At 49.3% G+C, this 22187-nt stretch overlaps 1 protein-coding gene across 1 annotated transcript; it reads right to left on the bottom strand.

Annotated features, from left to right (window-relative positions):
• Positions 1 to 755: 755 nt before the first annotated feature.
• LOC114203309 (lipopolysaccharide-binding protein-like) lies at positions 756 to 22030 on the bottom strand. The gene is given in 15 exon segments (XM_088026644.1): positions 756 to 3648; positions 3651 to 3726; positions 3808 to 4086; positions 5021 to 5066; positions 6561 to 6628; positions 7781 to 7971; positions 8082 to 8145; positions 10026 to 10202; positions 10917 to 11008; positions 12153 to 12216; positions 14929 to 14992; positions 19147 to 19302; positions 19638 to 19766; positions 21043 to 21157; positions 21848 to 22030. Coding segments are annotated over 15 exon segments (1698 nt in total). The 5' UTR covers positions 21972 to 22030; the 3' UTR covers positions 756 to 3595.
• Positions 22031 to 22187: the final 157 nt, after the last annotated feature.

Here is a 22187-nt window from a genome sequence, read left to right as displayed (position 1 = left end):
TGTGGGGTGGTGTGCCACTATCTAGTGGGTAGAGGCCTGGAAGCTGCTAAACATCCAACAATGTAAAAGGACGGTCCCGCACAACAAAGAATTATCTGGCCTAAAATGTCCATCATGCTGAGGTTGAGGAACCTTGGCTTAAATCAAGCCTTTTCTATGGCATGTCTCACCATCTCTGCATCTCGGCTACAGACCATGATGTGAATGGTGCTCTCAAGAGCTGTGTAGTGCACGGCCTGCATGACCATATGTGGCAACCCTGCACACCCACAGGGGAAGATGGGAGCAGGCATGACTCGGGGGTAGGTCTGGAACTGTGCTCCCCCAGCGGAAGGAGAGTGGGTGTGAGAAACAGAGAAGGAAGGGGCAGAGGAGGAGGCTGGACAGTTGCTAGTTGCTCTCCAACAGCCGATGATTAGGGCAACAGAGGAGATAGAATAATCTACAGGGAAAATCATAACTCTGATAATTAACTGAGCATTCCAGGATGATGTTTCACTTCGGTTCATTCTCTTTCACCATCCTGGCTGACCATCTCGCGTCTTCACTTTTAGACACCTTGGGTTTTCCTGGTCAAGGTCATCAGACATTCCTGGCTCATTTCCTGGGCCTTCCAAGATAGAAAACGCAACACCTCTGTGATCTCACCATAGGTATGATTTTGGTTGACGGTGCAAGACAGATTTTTTTAAATTTGAAAATCTGTCATCCTACTCTCCTAGTATATGAAGTGGTCTTTAATAATGAGGAGTGGATGATGATGACAGCGCTAGTTTATTGATCTGGCGCAGCACGGGCCAAGAATTGCCCTGAGCACTTTCCAAATAATTTATTTCAACCTCCTGCCTTCCCCATGTCATGACGTCAAATGACAAGTACAACTAAGTCATTCGACACGTTTAAGGTTGAGCAGAAGGCTTCGGGTGGCCTGGTCCTTGGCCACTGCTTGTGCTATATTGAAACTGAAGATTCCGGGGGTTCGGAGAGATTTTGTGAATCATGGAGAGCCAAGGAGAAGGAGCCACGATTTGAAAGCAGGCCAGGCTTGCCTCCAGCTTGTGCTCTTTATTACTCTTGTGACCCAGGTAGGATATGTTAGCACATCTCCTAATTGAAAACCAGGCTTGTATTCACGGCATAAATCCTATGTGTTCTTCTAGACCACCGGTGGGCACACCGTGGTCCGCGGCTTGGATCTGGCCTGCTGCCTGTTTTTGCAAACAAAGTTTTATTGGGACACAGCCACGCCCACTCGCTCGCTGTCTGGCTGTTCTCTGCTACAGTGGCCGTGAGGAGTATTCCCGACGGAGACTAGATGTGTGGTAAAAACCTAAAAGATCTGCTCTCTGGCCCTTTATAGAAAAAGTCTCCCAGCCCCTGTTTTCGGCCGTAAGCTTGGTGAAGACAGAGACCATGTGTTTTCTTCTCTTTGACCCCCTCCTCCCGCAGCACCAAGCCCAGAGACAGAAGCCAGTGCCGGACGATCATTAGCAAATTGAGATCGAGGTTTGTTGAATAAATGTGGAACTCATATAGCGGCTGGGTGGTCTCTGCTCCCATCTCGATAAATATTACGCACCAAGGAAGCGGCAACACAAGGCTCTAAGCGCACGTTGTCTCACTTCTGCTCCTGTAACCACAACAAAGGACACGTACGACTAAGCTCATGTTGAATGCTGAGCAGGGTGCTTTGAGCTCTGTGGTGACTGGACACGGCTCACTGAAGTTTATTCTAGAGGCTGCCCAGAGTAAGGCTAAGGACAGCTGCGAAGGGGACAGGAAAGAGGAAGAGAAAGGCGGGGAAGGCATGCCACGGTCAGGTGTGTGTTCGGGTGTCCCAGGCTCCCCGGTGACGAGCGTCCACGTGGAGGAGGTCCTCATGGGGGTGGAGGCAGAGTGACCACAACCTTCGGACCCCTACAGGGGCAGGGACAGGGGCAGGCCCAGCTGTGGTGTCGTCCCTTCCTCCAGCCACGCTGCTCCTTCCTCAGTGTTCAGCCTAATCAAGGTTGGCCCCCAAGAGCAAGAAGTTCTGGAGAGGAGGCAAAAAGGACCCACCAGAAAGATCATTTTCTGAGCCGCGGAGCATAGGGGCTTCCTGAAAGAGAAAGCTTCAGTGGGAGAGGCAAGTTCTCACTTGACCCGAAAACCAGGTCAGGGCAAAAACCCAGCCTTCAGGCCTGGGAGGCCTTTAGAAAACACTGTCCCTCTTAGCTGCCTGACCCCAGGAATTTATTTGCATTTCCCTATAGTCTGATTTCTGGAAGACACGCATGAATGTCACTGTCCCCCTCCAAAAGTTGTTTCTCCCAGGAGAACAATGCACGTCTGGGTGCTGCCGGAATTTACTCCCCTCACATAATTAGTTTATGAGGATGTAGTCCAGGATTACCTTAGAATATACTATGGGCAGTGAAGACGTTGGTACCTCTGGAGTTATAGAGTGAACTCTCATTGTCCCTGTCCCTGCTCCTGAGGTGTTGCTTGCCCTAAAAGGCCTGGTCAGTTTTGCTCCAGGACCAGGCCTTGCTGCTGTGGGTGGTAAGGCTGGCTGGTGTCCCCGTGGACACTCTCACACCACCCAGGAGCTTCTGGCTCATTGACCCAGAAGTGGTGCATGTAATCTGACCCCTTCCTGCCACACGTGGCTAATGGGCCCTGCACACTGTTGATATTCAGTTGATGTGATTGACCTGAATTACTGGAAACTGAGCTTATGTGGAAGTCAAGATTCCACACAATCAACACTTGCCATCTGTGCTCCAAAATTTAAAATATTTTTTCCGATGAGCACTAGGTCCAGGATGTGAGTAGGAGTCAGGGGCTCCCCCTAATGCTACCAGCCCCGAAGCAGCCCTCCCAGGAGGTCTTAGAGCTTCCCACCCAGACCCCACGTCTCATTGACCTCGTGGACTTGAAGCTCCAAACTGTTGAGGTGGGTGTCCTTGGCAGAGGGAGAGGGAAGCCCTCCTCAAGCTTTGCTGGAAGATAAAGAGCAGAGAGACACGGGTTGGACAGGGAAGGTTGGGGACACACGCTTATGGCCAGTGAGAGGGCGGGCTACTTCGAAATGCGGTCGGCTATTGGATTCAGGGCTGGTTTTCTGTTGGAGGAATGCCTGGTAAACGCAGCTTCTTCAGGAGGGGACAGATGTGGACAGCCAGCCTCCACCAGCCAAAGGGGCCTGGGATGGGGCATGCAGTGCTTCTGACCAGACACTCACCCGAGGACCACCATCTCCTCCCCTTTGTCTTTTCCAGGACAACTGCCCTGCTCTTATCTCATGTGGTAAAAGGCAGATGGTGAGGCCGGGCGGAGAAGGCCCTGGCATGGGAGGAGGCCGGCCAGGTTCTCAGGCAGCCACCATGCCAAGCACTATTTCCATCAAGGTCACCTGGCAAGTCAGTGACCTAACCTGGACCAGAACCCAGGGGTACTAACTCCAGGTGTTCTCCAGGTGCAGCTTGGAATGCCCCTCCTCCCTTGGCCTAACTCCCTGTGCTTTGGGACTCAACTTGACCCTCACCTCCTGGAGTCATGTTCAGTGCCCCCTCCTAGCTCCTGCAGCCCCCTGTGCTTCCTGTCACAGCATTTGTCACTGCCTGTTACATGTCTCCCTTCCCAACAGAGCGTAAGCTCTATGAGGGCAGGCTCACGGATTGCCAGGACCCTAGCCAGGGCAGAAGAGGGGCTCAGCTTGTTGACTGACCGACTGATCCATGAATCCTACAGAAAGAGTAGAATTGAACATTTGCACTGGTCAGTAGTAGCTATTCTTTTTTCTTTTCTTTTTTTTTAGGATTTTATTTTATTTATTTTAGAGAGAGAGCGCGCACGCGCGAGCAGGGGGCGGGGCAGAGGGAGAGGGAGAGAGAGAGAATCCCAAGCAGACTCTGCGCTCAGCGCGGAGCCGGACGCGGGGCTCGATCCCAGGACCCCGAGACCATGACCTGAGCCAAAACAGAGAGTAGGACACTGAACCGACGGAGCCACCCAGGTGCCCCAGTAGCAGCTCTTCTTACCGTCGAGAGAGGTGTATAATGTGTGGAGCGCATAGTAATTGAGGATGGCTTCCATCAGCTCCACCTGGAGTGGGGGGCAGGCAGAGTAAAGGGAGCAAACGAGACATGCATGAAAACAGGAGTCTGAGGGAACAACGTCTCGCTGGCCCCCTGCCTCCAGAAACACCTACATGCCAACCCACTTACAAAACGGGTTGACTGTGACTGTCACCAGCACAGGTAGACAGCTCCTTATCCACAATCTCCTCAACTCCAATCTCTGGACTTCATTCTCCATCAGTACGTACAAGCTCATTTTATGGAAAAATATGACCTGAATCGCCATGGGGATATTTAGTGTTTCTTTATTCCACTTTGTGTGGATATTTTTAAATTCTGTTGCAGAAGTATTAATGTGTCTGATTATAGAGTGCTGCCCCAGATCCTGTTGGAAGAGTTATATCACATATGATGCATGCATGCTCCAAATTACCTCTCATAAATTCTTAATTCTGAAGTCCATCAGCCCTGAGGGCTTTGGGTAGGGCATTGTGCACCCGGGCCACTATTATTACAATAGTAAGCATAAACTTAGAGCTTACTACGTGTGAAGAATTTTGTCAAAGTGTCTTCCTAAATCCATTGCCCTGTTTCATGTTACAGTTCCCATTGGAAGTGGTTGAAGTAGAAATCGTGTATTCCCATTTTACAGTCAAGGAAACTGAGGCTCAGAAAAGTTAAGCTATTTTCCCAAGGTCGCACAGTAACAAGTGGCATGGCTGGTGTCAGATCCCAGATCTATCTTCCTTCAAAGCTTGTGCTCTTAATGTCCCTGTCCTGTCTCCCCGTTAGCCCTCAGACAGTGCCCTTCTCAGATGATTAACTTTCAGACATGGCATCCACTTCTGCAAGACTGCAGCACAGTCTTCTCAGGGAGAAGCTCCAGGAGCTTCTCCTGGAGCCCCCTGAAGCCCTGTTTGGAGAAGATACCCAAGAGGTGCTGGGAGAAAAGCACTCACGTTGATGAAATGGATGTTGGAGTGTTTCAGTTCCAATTTCAGCTTACTGCGTGGAGAAAGAGAAGCATGGGTCAGTCACCCCAAGCCTGCTACTTCCTCGCAGTTACCCCAGTGGGGAGTACAGCGTTTACGGGCAAGGCCATTTCTGGGGGCTGGGCGCCCAAGGGTTCCTCTGCAATGGGGTGCTTGTGCATCTAACAGATTTAAGAAGAAGTGACTGACATTGTTGCAACTTATGGTTGCTGAGCATCTTCAATAACTGAAATGCATTAGGATGGTGTAAATATTAACTGGAAAAAGTGGGATGCAAAAAGTCGTGCTCTGTATGTCCAATGATGTAAAAGTGTATAAAAAAAAAGGCTGGAAGGAAACATGAAACTATTAGTGGTGATAGTCTCTATGTGGCAAGGTTATGAGGGATTTTTTTAAATACTTTTGCAATTTCCATGCCATGAGCACGCATTATTTGCATAATGTGGGAATAGACAATAACAAAAGGAGGGAGAGCCCCTGCGTGATGCTGGCAAACAGCTGGTACCCGCTGGAGGGAAGGAAGGCGGAGGACAACACCAGGGGACCTCTGGTGTTGTCACTATAGAAGCCAAACCTGAATTCCCCCCGCTGATCCTCTTGGCTGCTGGCCTGGCTCCCTTGTTCAGGGATTATAACTGCCCTGGACCGATCTTTTGCTCTCTGCTCATGGGGCAGAGTAGTTTTGCTAATTCCTTGATAAAACCACCTTGTGAGGTCCTTCTATGTCCTCCTCATTTTGCTGTCTCTCCATAGTCCAAGCTCTCTGCTGTCCTCTCAGATACTGCATACCCCCAAGCCAGGCTGAGGCATAAACTTAAATTCTGGGACCTCCAGAAAATGCCCACAAGCTCAACATTAGCTTCTCTTTTTAAAGATCTCTCAAGGAGATGATCATTTTAATGGAGTCAGTGCACTCTCTCAGCCAACAGGTATCTAAACCTGAGGCCAGGAATTAGTTCCTCTGACTAATTCCTCTTCACCCACTGCACCTGTTCCTCAGCCAGGGGCAGCACCCAGAGTGGGTGAGACACGGGGCACAGGTTAGGGCCCCAGAGAAGGGGTATAGTCCCTATACCCCCTGGCGGTATAGTCCCTCCCGCCCACTGGCTCCCTGGTTGAGTATGTGCCTGCTGACTGGGTGTCCGGGCAGCAAGGGGTGGCTCGGGGGGCACCTTTAATCCTCCAGCTAAAATCTCCTCCCTTTCTGATATGCAGTACTGACAGGTTTTTCTCAATCTTATATATAAAGTCCTCGCAAAGCCCCATGTCTTCCAACCAAATTATGGCTCCTCAGTAATACCTTTGCAGAAGTTCAGCTCCTCCACTGAGGCATTGTCAATATGCCTTTCCAAAGGGGCACACAGATTAGAGGATAAGCCAGCCCCGGTGGAGATCTCTGTCCGCAAGGGTCAATGCCAACCTTATCAGAGAACAGACTAGATGCTCTGGTCCCTGCTGGGTTATCCCCAACCTACCCCATTTCCTCCCCTTGCCCGTGGCCTCTAACCCTCCTGTGGTCACTGAACCAACAATCTTATCGAAGTTCACACTGATGGTGGCAGAGATGTTCGTTGTCTAGCAAAGAAAAGGGGATAACCCAGACTCTCAGGGGACGTAGAAATCTTGTTGGCTCCCAGTCCAGGAGACAGATCTTCAGAAATAGAAACCACAGCCAGATGTGGGACATGTGGGTGAAAAGCAGCTACCCAAGGATTATGGGCTGAGGATGTAGCATGTTGGTGGCCCCACAGCTAACTTTAGGAAAGATGAGCTAAGGTTTTAGAGATTATAATGGAAGCATCAAGAGGGGTAAATAAGCTCAAGCTAAAGACACAGAACATTCTAATAGGGAGGCCGTCCACCAGTAAGCATGACTGAGCTTTGAAGCATGCTACTAAGAGAAGTAGAGAGTCCCTGAGCCTTAGGGAACTTTAAAGACACCACCAATTGACAGCTGGGTGTGAGGATGAAGCCTGGCCTGTCGAGGGGTGGGGTTGAACCAGATGATGGACATTATTTCTTTGAGTACTTTTTCCAGCCACTCCCAATTTCTCCCCTCCTAGACTCTGAGGACAGGAGGATGAGATCTTTTGCTGTACTTCCATGGGTCCCTGAGGCTCTGTTCATTTTTTCAGGCTATTCATTCAGATTGGGTAATTTCTTTTGTTCTATATCTTAATTAATTTGTTCTTTTCTCTGTTCCACTGACACCCCCAGCCGGGATGTCGGGGCATATTGTTACAGCTTCATGCCAGTGTAAGTCTCAGATCCCCAGTCAGGCTTTACTGGCCTGGGTGGGGTTAGGGCCATAGCTTTTTCTCTGGTGTTTGTCTTTAGTAGCACAGTTATTGATTGTCTACAAGTTTTCTATCTTACTAGGTTGCCCCTTTTTTGGTCCTTTGGCTAGAGAGAGGAGGATGTTATTGGGGCTGTTTTTTGTTCATGCCTGTTGGTGTTTCTGGGTTGCCCCAAATTGGAATATGCAGGGCAAAAAGAAACCCCAGGGAGCTCATCATCATGTTATTCCTTAGATCCGGAGGCCCCTGGCTGATCTACATTTTCTCTCTTCCTTTCAGGATTTTCTTGCCTGCCCTTGGGAAGCCTGGTTGTTCTGGCCAGGAATGCAAGTTTCCCTCACTCTGCGGGCAGGCAGAAGTCAGTCTCCCAGTCCTTCAGTGGAGAGAGGGGCTTACCCAATGGCAGATGTAACCCAGAGATCAGACTTACCACCCTGAGCTGGAAGAGTGGCTTGCGGTCAGAGGAGGTGGGCAGGAGAGCAAAGGCCTGGATGTCTATCACCGGCAGGAGGGTCACACTCCCAGAGGTGAACATCAGGAATGGAGCTGATTCAGGTGATGTCTCAAGCTCTAGCTCCATATTGGGGTACAACCTAGCCAGCTGGAGAAAGAGGGCAGAGGCTCAGGGGGAGGGCAGGAGAAAAGTCTCTGCACAGCTCACTGATGTGCAACTACAATCTCCACATTTGGTCTAGGTCAAATTCTCTGTGATGAGTGTTCAGAGGTCTTACCTGAGGAATAATGAATGGCCCGGAATGAGCTGGTGTGCAGGTGGATTGGAGAGTCCAGGGGAATCTGCAGTAGAAGCAAGAGGCTACTTGAGATGCAGGACATGGTAGCTAGAGATGTGGACTTTGAGGTTAGACAGCTTGGGTTCAAATACTACTCCCGCCATTTTTTTAGCTGACTGCTTGTTGGCAAGCTTTGTTAAGTTCTGCATCTGTAAAATGGGGATGATAATCATAGCACTCACCATGCAGCATGGGCAAGGATTGAATGAGACAGTGCATGGGTAAAGCGCTAAGCGCAGTGCCTGGAATCTCAGTAAATACTTAGTTACTGTCTGCTTTTGCTATTTATTATTTCTTAGGATGCTCCCCTCAAGAGCCAGTGAGAGCTCATAACCACCACAACCTGGATTGAATCTACTTCCAGATATGGCTGCCCCCCAAACTTCTCTCCTGGTGTCTGCCCCCCCAAAAACCCTCTCTCCTGGTGCTGTTCTCAACCCGCCCCTCTGACTTGCTGATCTCCCAGCTTGGCAAGCCCTGCCTGCACCTGCACAGAGCCCACCTTCCTTGACCCCTCCTCCCTCAAGATCCCCTCTTTAGCTGGGCTGCTCCTATAGTGCTTGGCTGTGGGGGTGCATGGCTCAGACCTCCCTTCGGGGGGGGTCCCCTGCGAGAAGGGCAGTTGGCTGACAGCCATTCATGCTGGGGCCTCGCTCTTCCAGACAGCCTCCAGCCCCTGACTGAGCACAGCCGGGGTGTAGCGCTGGAGAATTTCGTCAGATCACGGGCAGGATCAAGACTATGAGCCAAACTGAAAGTCACAAGCCCTCATCCACTTACCACGATAGTGTAAGCAAGAGGCTAAACAGGAAAGGGTACCGGCCCCCACTACTCCATTTCCCCTGTGGCCTGGCATCCGTGAGGTCAGATGCATCAGCAGAGGGGAGGAGGGGGGTCACCATATTGCCAGAGGAGCCCCAGAGAAAAGGCTCCTGCTGTTTTATGGACCCAGGGCGAGGAGGGCTAGTAGCATAGGGCTGAGTACCGAGTCAGACTGGAGAAAGCTGTCCTCCAGGACCCAGCCAGGGGATCTCAGCAGAGGCACCAGAGCAGTCTCATCTGGGGAGCCCCCACTAGCCCCACCCCTAAGGAGGCCTCTGAACGAGGTGTCTAGGGTTGGCATGCAGATAAGCCTAAGAGCACCGCCAGCCCCAGTCTGAGGAGGGGATGGGGCAGAGGCTTGAGTCCTTGACCACAGCTCCCTCCAGACACTGATGAGCACTGGCCTGGCAGCACATCTAGTCCGGGAGGACCCGCCAGGTCAAAACTTTGCAATTGCCTGTGGTCAGGCTGGAAAGATCACGCACGGGATTTTAGCCTGGAGCCAGGCTCGTCCAATTTCTGCCTGCTCCGGAGCTCCTCTGAGCAGCAGGCTCTGCTCTGTGCCCTCCCTCAGCTGAGCAGAGCCTTCTCAGACCTGCGGGGCGGCCCTTCTACCCAGTGTGCTTGCCTTCCCTCTCCTCCACGGTTTCAGGACTCCCCTCCCACTCCTCCTTTCTCTCCCCTTTATCCTTCGCGGGTGCTCCCCTACTCCATCTCTTCCAAGTCTAGTGCCGCCTTGGCATCTGCTGCTTGGAGGACCTGATAGGATACCGCAGAGCCTGTTGTAGTTTTTTAAAGTATTGCCGATAATAGCTAATATGTATCGTGCATCAGACACCAAGCTCTCATCAGACAATCTCTCACACAATCCCTGGGGACTAGGCACTGTTGGGATCCACATGCACAGCCTGGATTTGAACACATATTTGTCAGGCTTCAGATTATACATTCTTTCCCTGGCTCCTGAAAACCCCCAAGCTTGGTCTATGGTCCAGCCTGATGCTCTCTCATGGGATTCCACCAACCCCCCCCCGCCTCCAGCCTTCTCCCTCCCCTACTCACGTGGTGGTTTTGGATGGTGAAGTTCATGAGCCCAGCCTGGTGGTAAACCCGGCTGGCTGTGTTGAAGACATATTCAGAGACAGCAAAGTAGACCATGTGGTCATGTTTCTCGGGCAGCCTGATGGGCGGAGCATCGAAGGGGGCTGGGGAGTGCCAGTTTTGGCCAAAGAATTCACCCTGGAGACAGAAGGACACATTGCCCTCCCAAGGTTCCTACCAGAGAGAGTGCCAAGAAGAGGCATCTAGGGCAAGCCTGGGGAAGCCTCCTGTGCCCTGCACGGTGGTCCAGGTGGTGGTTCCTCTCTAGAATGTGGACCTGGGGCCCACTTCCGGTCCCACAACATTTAGACCCTGACAGCTGCCTGAAACCCCCATTACAGTGTCGGCTGGGGAGGTACGTGTTGTGCTCTCCAGGGCTCAGGATGTGGCCTGGTGGTGGAAAGCATGGACTCTAGAGATTAACTGTCACTTCCTAGCGCTGGGACTTTGAGCAGGTCCCTAGCTTCCTCGTGCCTCAACTTCTTCATCTGCAGAATGAGGATGAGGCTAATGGCTTCTATTTCATAGAGGTGGCATAAAATTTATATAAGTGAACGTTTGTACAAATATTCAGCATCTGGCACATAGTAAGAAGCATATTAAGTGTTTGCTAAGTAAACAAAATTGGAGGAAGATGGCATTCCCGGACCTGCTCAGCCACCAGGGAACTGTGGAAGAGACTGAAATAAAGAGGGGGCATATTAGTTTCCTATTGCTGGTGTAGGCACTGGCCAGGGATGGGAACTTTAGGGGCAGATGGATTAGGGAAGGAGGGTAGGAGCCAACTCTGGGAGGTAGGACTGATTTTCTGCCAGTCTTTAGCTCCAAGGTCCTTTCTCCACAGCAGCTTACCTTGAAGGGTGTGTCTAGGACTTGAGAAGTCACTTTGGGAGCACCTACTAAACTGTAGTCAATGCCGGCAACCTGATCAATCCTTGAGCTAACTGTGGAACAGGAAAGAGAAGTGTTATGAATAGGGCAGTCAAACACAGTTGAGTGAGTTGTGTACCGCACAATTCCTGGGCTCTCCTTTCACATGGACTGTTGTCTTTGGAGAATGGAAATGGGGCTGGGGCTGATCTATGGTACCTTCAGTCACAAAGAGAGTGCTGTATTCATCCACTCATTCATTCAGTATCTACTGAACACCTGCTATATGCCAGGCACAATGTAAGGGGCTGATGAAACAGCTGAGTGAGATAGTCAGAATCCCTGTCCTTTGAGAGTCCAGGGTGTGGGGGATAGGGAGGAAAGGAAAAGACAATCAAATACTTGAGCAAATAAATGTAAAATAGCAACTCTATTGGATAGCATAAATCCATAGGATGATGTCAGCCATATAACAGGGGGTGGGGAATGCAACCTGATTCGGACAGGGAGTCAGAGGAAGTGTTGCTTGGGCTGTGATCTGAAGGATGATCTGAAGGTGGAGTGGGTGTTGACTGGGTGAAGGGTGGTGGATGTGGGGGAAGGACATTCCTGGCAGAAAGAATGACATATGTAAAGGTCTGGTAGCTGTAGGACCAGAGTGGAAGCATAGAGGGTGTATTAGAGGAATTAGCAATATTGGAGGCATATAGGGACTGTGTGGCCGGCCACATTGCCGGACCATGCAAGGCCTTGTCACTCGAAGCAGGGCTCAGTGTTCTGAGAGTCAGAGGAGTCTTCGATGGGTTCCAAGAGCAGGGGGAGACCTGACCTGATGTGTGATTGTAAAAGGTCCCTGTGGCAGCCAGAGGGACAGGGCTGGGAGGATCCCTGGCCTTCCGCAGGGATTTCAGAGCATCCCTGTTTTGTTAAAGCAGCCAGGAAAGAGCCAACAGGTGCTTCTCCCATATGCTTGTCATCCTCTGCCTACCTCGCGCTCCCAGCATGTTTCCGAGTCACGATACTCAGTCGCCTTACTCCCCTACCTCCAGAACAGACCTCCAAGAGAGGTGGTCACCCCATATCCAGTTCCATGGGATGGAGAGGTACTCCATGGGGAAAATTCTCCTGGGGCTCTTGAGATGATGGTGGTCATGGGTCTGGGAGTAACAGGTGTCATGGCATCTGATGGCACCCAGAGAAAGGAGGGGGCCTCCAAACCTGGCGGAGTCCGGAGATAGGGCTCCAGGTGAGAGGTGGTTGACTTCCTGACCATTTCGCGGATCTGCCGAAAGTGGGGGAGAAAGTCAGGTGAGTTCCCTTCTCCCTCTCTTCTGGGCCCTGCCCCTCCCCCACCGCCCTCCAAGAAACCCAGCTTTTCTCCTCACCCTGTAGGCAGGTGTGTGAGGGGTGGAAGAGCAGGTCGAAAGGGAGAAGGGGCCACTACCTCCGTCAACACACAGCGCTTGGTCACTGTCCCATTCGGGCTGGGCTACATACATGGGCCCAGCTTAAGTGCCTAGACTTTTCTGGAACCCACATTACAAGTGAATGGTGGCCAAGTTGGCACTGCTCTGGGGTCTGCTATTGTCATGGTCCTCAGTTCAATATCTTGGCAGCTAAGTGGCAAGACATATAGCACATAAGCGCATTTATTAGAGAGCCTAGGGGCAAAGCTGGAGAGTTTCCAGGTGTAGGAGGCAGCTCTTGAACCAGAGGCCCCATCACCTCATTCCTCAGCCCCTTCTCCTCTTCCTGTTCAGGCTCCTGGCTATCTGGGAATAAGGCATCCTAAGGAGCGTGGTGCCTGGTCTACAGGCCTTACTGACTAGGGCCACCAGAGGGCCCCAAAGCAAAGCTAGAAGGACTCGTGAGAAGTTCTCGTGAGAATCCCGTTCCTCAGCCGGCCACCAACATGCTTGCTCTTCTGTACATCAAGAGTTCTGGCTTGGGAGATCCCAGAAGGCCCCTGTCTGGTGATTTCCTAACTTCAGCTATTCCTATACCATCTCTATGACTTTATCTTTCTCACCTATTCACTTACGTGCCAACTATTTAACGTCCAGTGGCCTTTAAAAAATCACATTCATTTAATAAAAAATACAGGAACTTGGGGCGCCTGGGTGGCTCAGTCGTTAAGCGTCTGCCTTCGGCTCAGGTCATGAGCTCAGGGTCCTGGGATCGAGCCCCACATCACGCTCCCTGCTCTATGGGAAGCCTGCTTCTCCCCCTCCCGCTCCCCCTGCTTGTGTTCCCTCTCTGGCTGTCTCTCTCTGTGTCAAATAAATAAAATCTTAAAAAATTTTTTTTTAAAAAGTACAGGAACTTCATATCACTCGTCAACAGAAAACTGTCATCCCTTGGCATAAACACGATATAACTGGGGGTAAAAATAATACAAAGGACTGAAAAAGCGTCCTGGAAGCCAGGCTAGATAGGGTTGCCTAGTTGGATAATGCCCCTTTTTTGTTAAAAGTGTTTAGGATACATCGGCCCCAAACTGAGACTTTCTCTTTGGTGTAAAAAGAAAGAGAAAAAGGATTGCAAAGGCGATGGCTTGTTCATTCTGTCATTCTGCATGATGCAGTACCAAAGCTCCACATCACTTAAAATCAACACTTCTTTTGGGGGAAGCTTCTCCACTTTGGGAACCAACGTTTTGTGCAAACACCAAGCCAGCCTGTGTTAGGTGGGCCTGACCTGGCCTCTCCTGGGGCACAAGGTAAGGGCAGCACCACCCAGGCCACCAGCCCTTCGGGGGCCTGACTTCATCACCCCACGTCCCCTGGTCAGAGGTCCTCTCTCTCTTCATGGCTCTCTTCGCACTCTCAGCCCCATGAGGGCCATAGTCAGTGCCCCCATCCCCTGAAACTGACCACTCCTCGGGCTCAGCCTCTCTGACACCCACCCCATCCCCTCCTGGACACATGGCATCCAGAGTTTTCTGGACCATGTTTCCTATATTTGTAGGGCAGAGACCACAGCTTGCCTCTGGCCTCAGCCTGTTGCCCAGGGTTACTGGTGCATACATGACAATGCAAATAACCTTGCGCCATTGACTCTGCCCTTCCTCTGTATGAGGCACTCGTCAGGGCCTGTGTGTATGATGTCATACAGTCCTCCCAACAGCCCTGCAGGGTAGATGCCGTCATTATTCCTGTTCTACAGACAAGAATCCCAAGGCTCATAGAGGGTAAGCCAGTTAATCACGGCATCACAGCCAGCAAAGGGGCAGAGCTGAGATTTAAACCCATGACTGCAGAACCCATGTGCTCAAGAGCGAAGATTCTAGGAGGTGAAATGTGGTGGAGAAATGACTCTGCAGTACTGGTGAGTGCTCTGAGCACAGCCTGTGTGCCAGGTGCTGCTAAGTGGTTATTGCATCAAATCCTTGCCAGCCCCCTTCAAGGTAGGGGTCCTTGTCCCCATTTTACAAATGAGTAGAGTGAGGCTCCAGGGGGTCCATCACTGTGCCCAAACATACACACTAGGCAAATGGAAGAGGCACTCTTTGCCTCCAAGCCTTTTTCCAGAGGTGAGAGGCCAGCCCCACTATTGTTCTCAATATTGTGTATTTTTTTTGGGGGGGGTTAGTCTTATTTAAGAAATATTTTCCTCTCCTCAAAGTGAGAAAGATATCATAGATTTTCTCCTAAGAAGTTTTGGATTTGTTTCGGCATTTAAATCCTTAGACCACCTGGACTTGATTTTGTGTATGGTGTGAGAGAAGGATTCAAAGTCACTTCTCTGTATCTCTGTAACATTATCTACAGCTAGATATCAAACACTCTGCCAGTTCCAAATGCCAATTTAGCATATGTGGTCATACAAACTTGGGAAAGCCTTGAAGTTGGCCTTTGCACCATGAATGAAGCAAGTTTTACTAAGCAAATTCAATTGACAGCGTATTTAAGAGACAAGGCTGTTTCCAAATATCAAATATGTAATTGCCAATGATCCTTGTATTAATCACAAATCTACTTATCCTTCTGTTTACCTTTTGTTCCAAGATATTTTTGAAATTGTTTTCAATTCTTTTATGGAGGAGGTTCAGGATCCAGCTGGAAGAAAGAGGAAGGAGGATCAGGATTCACTTTATGATTAACTAGGACTCCCAAACAGAGGGCTACCCATGGATCTGAACTTCCCCCATGTTATCCCATGAAGGGACCCAACCAGATGGGGAACTCTCTCTCCCGCTGTTAGCGGGAATGTCAACTGGTGCAGCCAGTATGGAAAACAGTGTGGAGGATCCTCAATAAATTAAAAATAAAACTACCATATGATCTATCAATTCTACTTCTGGGTAGCTATTGGAGGAAAATGAAAATGCTAATTTGAAAAGACCTCTGCAACTCCATGTTCACTGCAACATTATTATAAGCAAGGTATGGAAACAACCTAAGTGTTCATCAATGGATGAAAGGATAAAGAAAATGTGGTACACACACACACACACACACACACACAGAGAGAGAGAGAGGAATATTAGACAGCCATAAAAAAGGATATCTTACCTGAGGAATTCTTAATCTCAGGAAACAAACTGAGGGTTGCTGGAGTGGTGGGGGGTGGGAGGGATGGGGTGGCTGGGTGATAGACATTGGGGAGGGTATGTGCTATGGTGGGCGCTGTGAATTGTGCAAGACTGTTGAATCACGGATCTGTACTTCTGAAACAAATAATGCAATATATGTTAAGAAAAAAAAAGAAGAAGAAGATAGAAGGAGGGGAAGAATGAAGGGGAGTAAGTCGGAGGGGGAGACGAACCATGAGAGACGATGGACTCTGAAAAACAAACTGAGGGTTCTAGAGGGGAGGGGGGTGGGGGATGGGTTAGCCTGGTGATGGGTATTAAAGAGGGCACGTTCTGCGTGGAGCACTGGGTGTTATGCACAAACAATGAATCATGGAACGCTACATCAAGAACTAATGATGTAATGTATGGTGATTAACATAACAATAAAAAATTAAAAAAAGGATATCTTACCATTTGCAACAACATGGATGGGCCTTGAGGCTATTATGCTAAATGAAATAAGTCAGACAGAGGAAGACAAATATCACATGATCTCACTTATATGTGGAATCTTAAAAAAACCCAACAACAACTAAGCTCATAGATACAGAGAACACATTTGTGGTTGCAGGGGCAGGGGCCAGAATGGGTGAAGGAGGTCAAAAGGTACAAACTTCTAGTTATACATAAATAAGTCCTGGGGATGTGATATACAACCTGGTGACTACAGTTAATAATACTGTATTGCATATTTGGAAGTTGCTAAGAGTAGATCTTAAAATGTTCTCATCACAACAAACAAATTTTGTAACTATGCATGGTGACAGATGTTATTTTTATTTTTTTTAAAGATTTTGTTTATTTGACAGAGAGGCACACAGCGAGAGAGGGAACACAAGCAGGGGGAGTGGGAGAGGGAGAAGCAGGCTTCCCGTCAAGCAGGGAGCCTGACGCGGGGCTCGATCCCAGGACCCTGGGATCATGACCTGAGCCGAAGGCAGATGCTTAATGACTGAGCCACCCAGGCGCCCCTGGTGACAGATGTTAATGCGACTTGTTGTGGTTAATCATTTCACAATGTCTACAAGTATCCCATCATTGTGTCATATACCTGACACTACTGTGGTGCTGCATGTCATTTATACCTCATTAAAGAGAACGAAGCGGAGTCAGGCCTATTCTTTATAACCTACAAAATCCACAGAACAACCTACCTGGCAGTTTAGCAAGTAGTCACTCACTCATTCATTCAACAAACATTTACTGAGCTCCTCCAACCAGCTGAGCACTGAGTTAGGTGTTGAGGGGATGCTGGTGAATAAGCTCATGGAGCGCATGATGTGAGTCTAACCCACTTCAGGTAAAGCTGCCCTCAGACACTCTTCCCCACCACAGATAGCACTCGGGGAGAATCATGGCCCAGAACAGACACTGCACACTGTTCTCAACTGGGGTGAGGGTAAGAGGTTGTGGGAAATAAGTGAACTAAGTTAGTGGAATTATGTCTGGTAAAATTTTCTTCTCCCACAAATTTTTCTTTACTGTTCCATACTTGCTGATTGAGTGATGTGTATTATAAATGTATGTATATTATAAATACATGCAGTAAAATTAGACACAGGTATTTTCTGGGGTTCTGCAGAAAACATCTTGAACTTTCCAGGGTTCTGTGCCCTGAGCCAGCCCAAGACTCATAGACTGGCTGAATGTTGGACCCTGGGTAGGTCTGAATGACCCCGACTTTAGAGACCATGGCTGGAGTCCCTGACAGCTGTGGGTGGGGGTGTTGCTTCTAGAAAAGTCTGTCCCCTCCAACATCTCTGGATACCCTTCCAACATTGAGCTAAAGTAGAACAGATTGAAGCGGTAGGAAACTTTCCATGGATCACAGGCTACATAAAGTCATTCTGGCCCCATTCCTCCTCTTGTTGCCCAAATTCAGTCCAATCTTCTAAATCTGCCACAGGCACTTCCCCCCACCTCTGCTGCCATCACCTGCCCCTGGAGCATCATCATCTCTTGCCTGGACAACTGCCTCTCCCCTCTCGGGTCTCCCTTTACTCACTCTGCCCTGCTCTAATCTCCTCTAAAGGAAGTGATTTTTTTACTGGAGCCAATCTGATTATATCCCTGCCTTTCTTAAAATCCTCCAGTGGCTTCCTGCTGCCTCACTTCAGGATAAAGACTAGAGTTTGGCTCCTGACTATTCTCTTCACTTTTTCTAATTAATCACCACCCCATCAGGTACACTGACCTCTGCTTGCTTCCTGGGAAGCCCAGGCTTTTCATGCCTCAGGATCTTTGCACATGCTTCTTCCTGCACCAGAGAAGCTCTCCTCTCCTCCTCTTGTGCTAAAATTCAAGGCTCATTTCAGATATCCTTTCCTTGAAGAAACTGTCTCTGCTCCAAATGTTAAGTAAACCCTCTACATTCATAACATCTGGACTCTCTCTTTATAAGCATGTTATCGCAACTATGTTGAAGGTAATTCAATATATATTACAATACTTTATGTCTCCTTCCCCCACTAGAATATACATTGCACCAAGGTAGGGACCCTGTCTCTTTTGCATCGTCTTATATTCCTAACATTCAGCTCAGGATCTGACAAATAATAGGCATCAATAAATATTTGTTAACTGGATGACTAAGGCTAGCAATTCCCTGTTTTGGTCAAGACCCTGGGTGTTCATGCTTCTGTGTCCATAGCAATAGCACCCAACTATGCAACTATGACCACCCTAACAAACGAGCAAAAATGTTTTTCTGGCCCCACTGTGTCCGTCTCCACTGTGTGTGTGTGTGTGTGTGTGTGTGTGTGTGTGTGTGTGTTAACCACACAGAATTTCATGGCTTTGTTTCTGAGAAATGGGACATTATGCTCACCCAGTTAAAACAACACAGTGGTTTCAAGCTATCCAGTCTCCACTAAAAGTTTCCTTTTCCAAATGTCAGCCTTAAGTTCAAAGGCTCTAGTATTGTGCCGAAAACATTTGTCAGTTGAGTAAATGCGCAGCTAAGTCTCTGGGTTCCCCAAAATATAAATTCCCCTGAAACTGACAGGATTAGAGGGCCCCACCTTTCTGCTGACATTTCTCCCCGCAACACAGTCACCCAGCAAATACATGTCCAGCAAAGAGGCAATTGGCTATTTGTTCTGTTTGCCCCCCACCCGACAGTAGGGAGCTATTACCACCACAGGAAGGGCAAAGGGAGAGGGAGAGAGCACATCTCCAGCAGACTCTGTGCTGAGCGCTGAGCCTGACATGGGGCTCGATGCAGGGCTCAATCTCGCAACCCTCAGATCATGACCTGAGCTGAAAACAAAAAACAAGAGCCGGATGCTCAACCGACAGAGCCACGCAGGCGCCCCAGCGGACTTTTTCTTAAAGGTCCAGACAGTCAATATTTTGGGCTCTGCAGGCCACATGGTCTCTGTTGTAGGTACCCCACTCTGCTGTTGTAGACTAAAGCAGCCACAGACGGCATGTGAGCCGATGAGCGTGGCCATGCTCCAGTAACTTTACTTACGAAAACATGACACAGACTGGTTTGGCCTGTAGGCCTTTAGTTGGCTGACCTCTGATCTTGATGCACCTTAAATCTTGCTCTTATGCCCCATCAGGAGCATCCCTGGGTGAGCTGGATGCCGAGGCGTCTCTGACAATCTCCAGCAAGTGCATGGAGTTGCTTACCTTAGTTGTCCAGAAATGTCAACGCTGATGTGGCCAATGGAGTTGCGGCAGTGGGCCACAGAGGCAGTGGGCCGTCCAGACTGGTCCTTGCCCAAGTTCAGAGAGACTGAGATGGAAATGCCATCCACATTCACATCTAAAGTACCATCTAGGGTGCTGGTTGGGAGTTATGGGAAGCAAATGGTGTATAATCAGTCACCTCCAGGAAGAGAAGCAAAAAGACCAGTCTCCAGTTCCCTTCTAAGTAGCTGTGTATCCTAACAGAGCCTCTACTTTGCAGCCAGCATTTATTAAGCATCTCCTGTGTGCCAGAAAAGCAAACTGCTAAATGCCTTATATCTGTTATTTTACTTAATCCACAGCTGCATCAATAAGGTGAGTTATTATTAATCCCATTTTACAGATAAATAAATGGAGGCGTGGAGATGGTCAGATTTGGTTCCTTTGTAGACTGATTGTCTGAGAGACATCCTAACCCAAGTACTACTCACACGAAAGCCTTTTTCACCTTCCAGTTCCCACTGACAAACATGTAGTTATTGGATAGGGATGCTCTGACCCCCTGCCCTGGGCGTAGCCTCAAATCCGAGTTCCTGAGCTCGAAGCGATGGATCGTCAGTCTGGGGAAGAAGGCAGAATATCAAACCCAGAAAAGCCAGGCACATATTAGTCCTCCGAGCAAACGCTCTGGCTCTAGAGTTGTTAGTGACTTTCTGTTGTTGCTAATTTCTGGGCTGCTTCACTGTTCCCTATTTGGCTTTTTGGTTGTTCTAACACCTTTCAGGAAAATTCCCTGTATTAGATTCCCCCCGTTGAATTTCCTCATGTGGATTCTGCTTTTTTGGCTGGTCCTTGATGGGTATAGTCACACTGCCTGGTACACTCATCTGCATCAGCCCCTCCTTGTGGCCATTTGAGTCTGTGGCTCTTGCTGCATCAACCCTCATTAGTTCACTCAACAAACATCCATTGAAATCCTGCCCTTGAAGAGCTCACAGCTGGTGGTAGATCTGGACGTGTTAACAAACCACGGTGGCCTAATGTGAAAACTAGAAGCAAGGGATGCTCTAGGGTTGTGGGAAGGGCCCTTGACCTCTAAGTGCCATGGCCTGGGTAGTGTGTGTGTGTGTGTGTGTGTGTGTGTGTGTGTGCGCAAATTTAAAGTAGCTCTTTTTTGCTCACTGCCTTCAGGAAATTATCCTGAGAGACTTTGGGAAGATTCCAAGAGGGAGCCTTTTCTATCAGGGATGAATAAATGATCCCCAAAAACCTATTATGGACCCACTGGGGCCTGGGGAAGAAAAATCCATGTAATCAAGGAATGGCTAAAGAAAGAGTAAGGTGTGAAGACTCTAAGATGGACTGTGTAAAAGCTACAGGGAGATTAAGGTCAGTTAGGCCTTATGAGGAGGGAGAGGAGGAGCTGGGACTGGTTCACCAGGACCAGGAGGCCAGCTGCTTTATTCCTCACTAGGGTTATGTGTGGATGCTATCCTCAAGAAGCAGTATGCAAATAAAGTCCGAACAGGTTCCAGAAAAGCTTAAAAGTCCTTCATTACAGACCCTTAAAAGGCTTTGGAGGGATGGATAGTGTGTCTCAAGCAGGTCCCTCATCTGGGGAATCAGGAGAGTAGCCAGGGGTCTCTGGCAGAGCAAAAATCTAGGGCTAGTTTCTGCAGGACTGACCTCCGGGCCTGTGAATGGCTTCCAAGGCTCTCCCTCCCATCCTGATGATTCAAGAGACATATAGCACCTTCCAGAAGCTCCACAAGAGTTGGTCATGATCCTTTTGCCTTTAATCCAAGTGATGATTCCATGTTTATCCCCCTCCCGCAGGAACCCAGGCCCCCATTCTGCCTCCTCCACTGCCCCTACGGTGGAGAATAGAGACCTTACCTGTAAAAGTCATAGCTCACAGTTTTAATCCAGCTGACTTTGAAGCTTCCTGAGAAATCAGGCAATTTGATTGTGGACAGCTCCTTCTTCAGGATGGCTACTCCGAGTTGGCGGGCTGAGGGGAAATAGTGGGAGTCAGCTCATGCCGTGGGAAGCAGCCAAGTCCAACAGCCGAGTGGCCGGGCTTTGAAATCACACGGACAGGGATTGAATGTAGGACTTGCCATTTCCTCTTGGTGTGCTCCCAAGCAAGACCCTTAAACTCCTTGAGACTCCTTCCTCCCAACTGTACAATGGTCATAGTGATGATACCAACCGGAGCGTGAGAATTAAATTAGATCATGAACTCAAAGTGCCAGATAAATGGCGGGTGTTATTTATCTATGTCGATCAACAAGATCGTGGAAGCAATGATACAATATGGTGAGGCTTTTGAGGATGCATTCCCTACAGCGTGGTCAAACCTTCAGGTTTTTCACTGTTGCCAGGGCCATATGTTCACAATGCAGATTCCCAAGCCTAGCTTCAGTTGACAGGAGACGGATATTTGGAATCTGTATTTTAACATATGTCCCGGCAATTCCAGGGTGGTCCACGGACCCCCTAGGGAAAATGCTGGTCTAGTCCCGTCCCTCACCTCTGATACTCAAGACGAGGAAACTGAAGCCCAGAGGGGGACATATCCAAGGCTTCTGAGCCAGGCAGGGGCAGAATCCCAGCCTGTGGTCGCTTGTCCTGGTTACCACACCACTCTGGTGGGCAACAGTGGACACCAGAGGAATGGCTGACACCCGCCCCCCCTTACCATATGCAAGGCCTTTTCTGGTGATTCTGGCCACAACCCCAGGATTGGTTGCCCCTTCTTCGAACCCAGAGACCTCTGCCAGCAGCAGTAGGGTGACTACCACACAGTATAGTCTGGCCATCATCCTGTCCTCAGCAACATCCCGGGCAGAGGTCGCTTTCTGTAGGAGCCTCCCTTGCTGAAGGTGGCAGCAGTGCCGAGGAGCTTATAAAGCCAGTGGCCAGATGAGGAACTGAGCCCATTGGGAGAGAGGGCGGGGGAGGTTCTAGGCTTTGAGGCAGCCCAATTTTCAGCAACTCGAGATGGAGAGAAGGTTGCTTGTGAAATTGTTTGAGGTTTA

Source organism: Eumetopias jubatus, unplaced genomic scaffold, assembly GCF_037043125.1.
Source record: "Eumetopias jubatus isolate StellerSeaLion01/CBP00866 unplaced genomic scaffold, mEumJub1_p1.0 scaffold_9, whole genome shotgun sequence".
Lineage (NCBI taxonomy): Eukaryota > Metazoa > Chordata > Mammalia > Carnivora > Otariidae > Eumetopias > Eumetopias jubatus.
The sequence above is the reverse complement of the archived record's forward strand: the minus strand, read 5'-3'. Positions and strand labels throughout refer to the sequence as shown.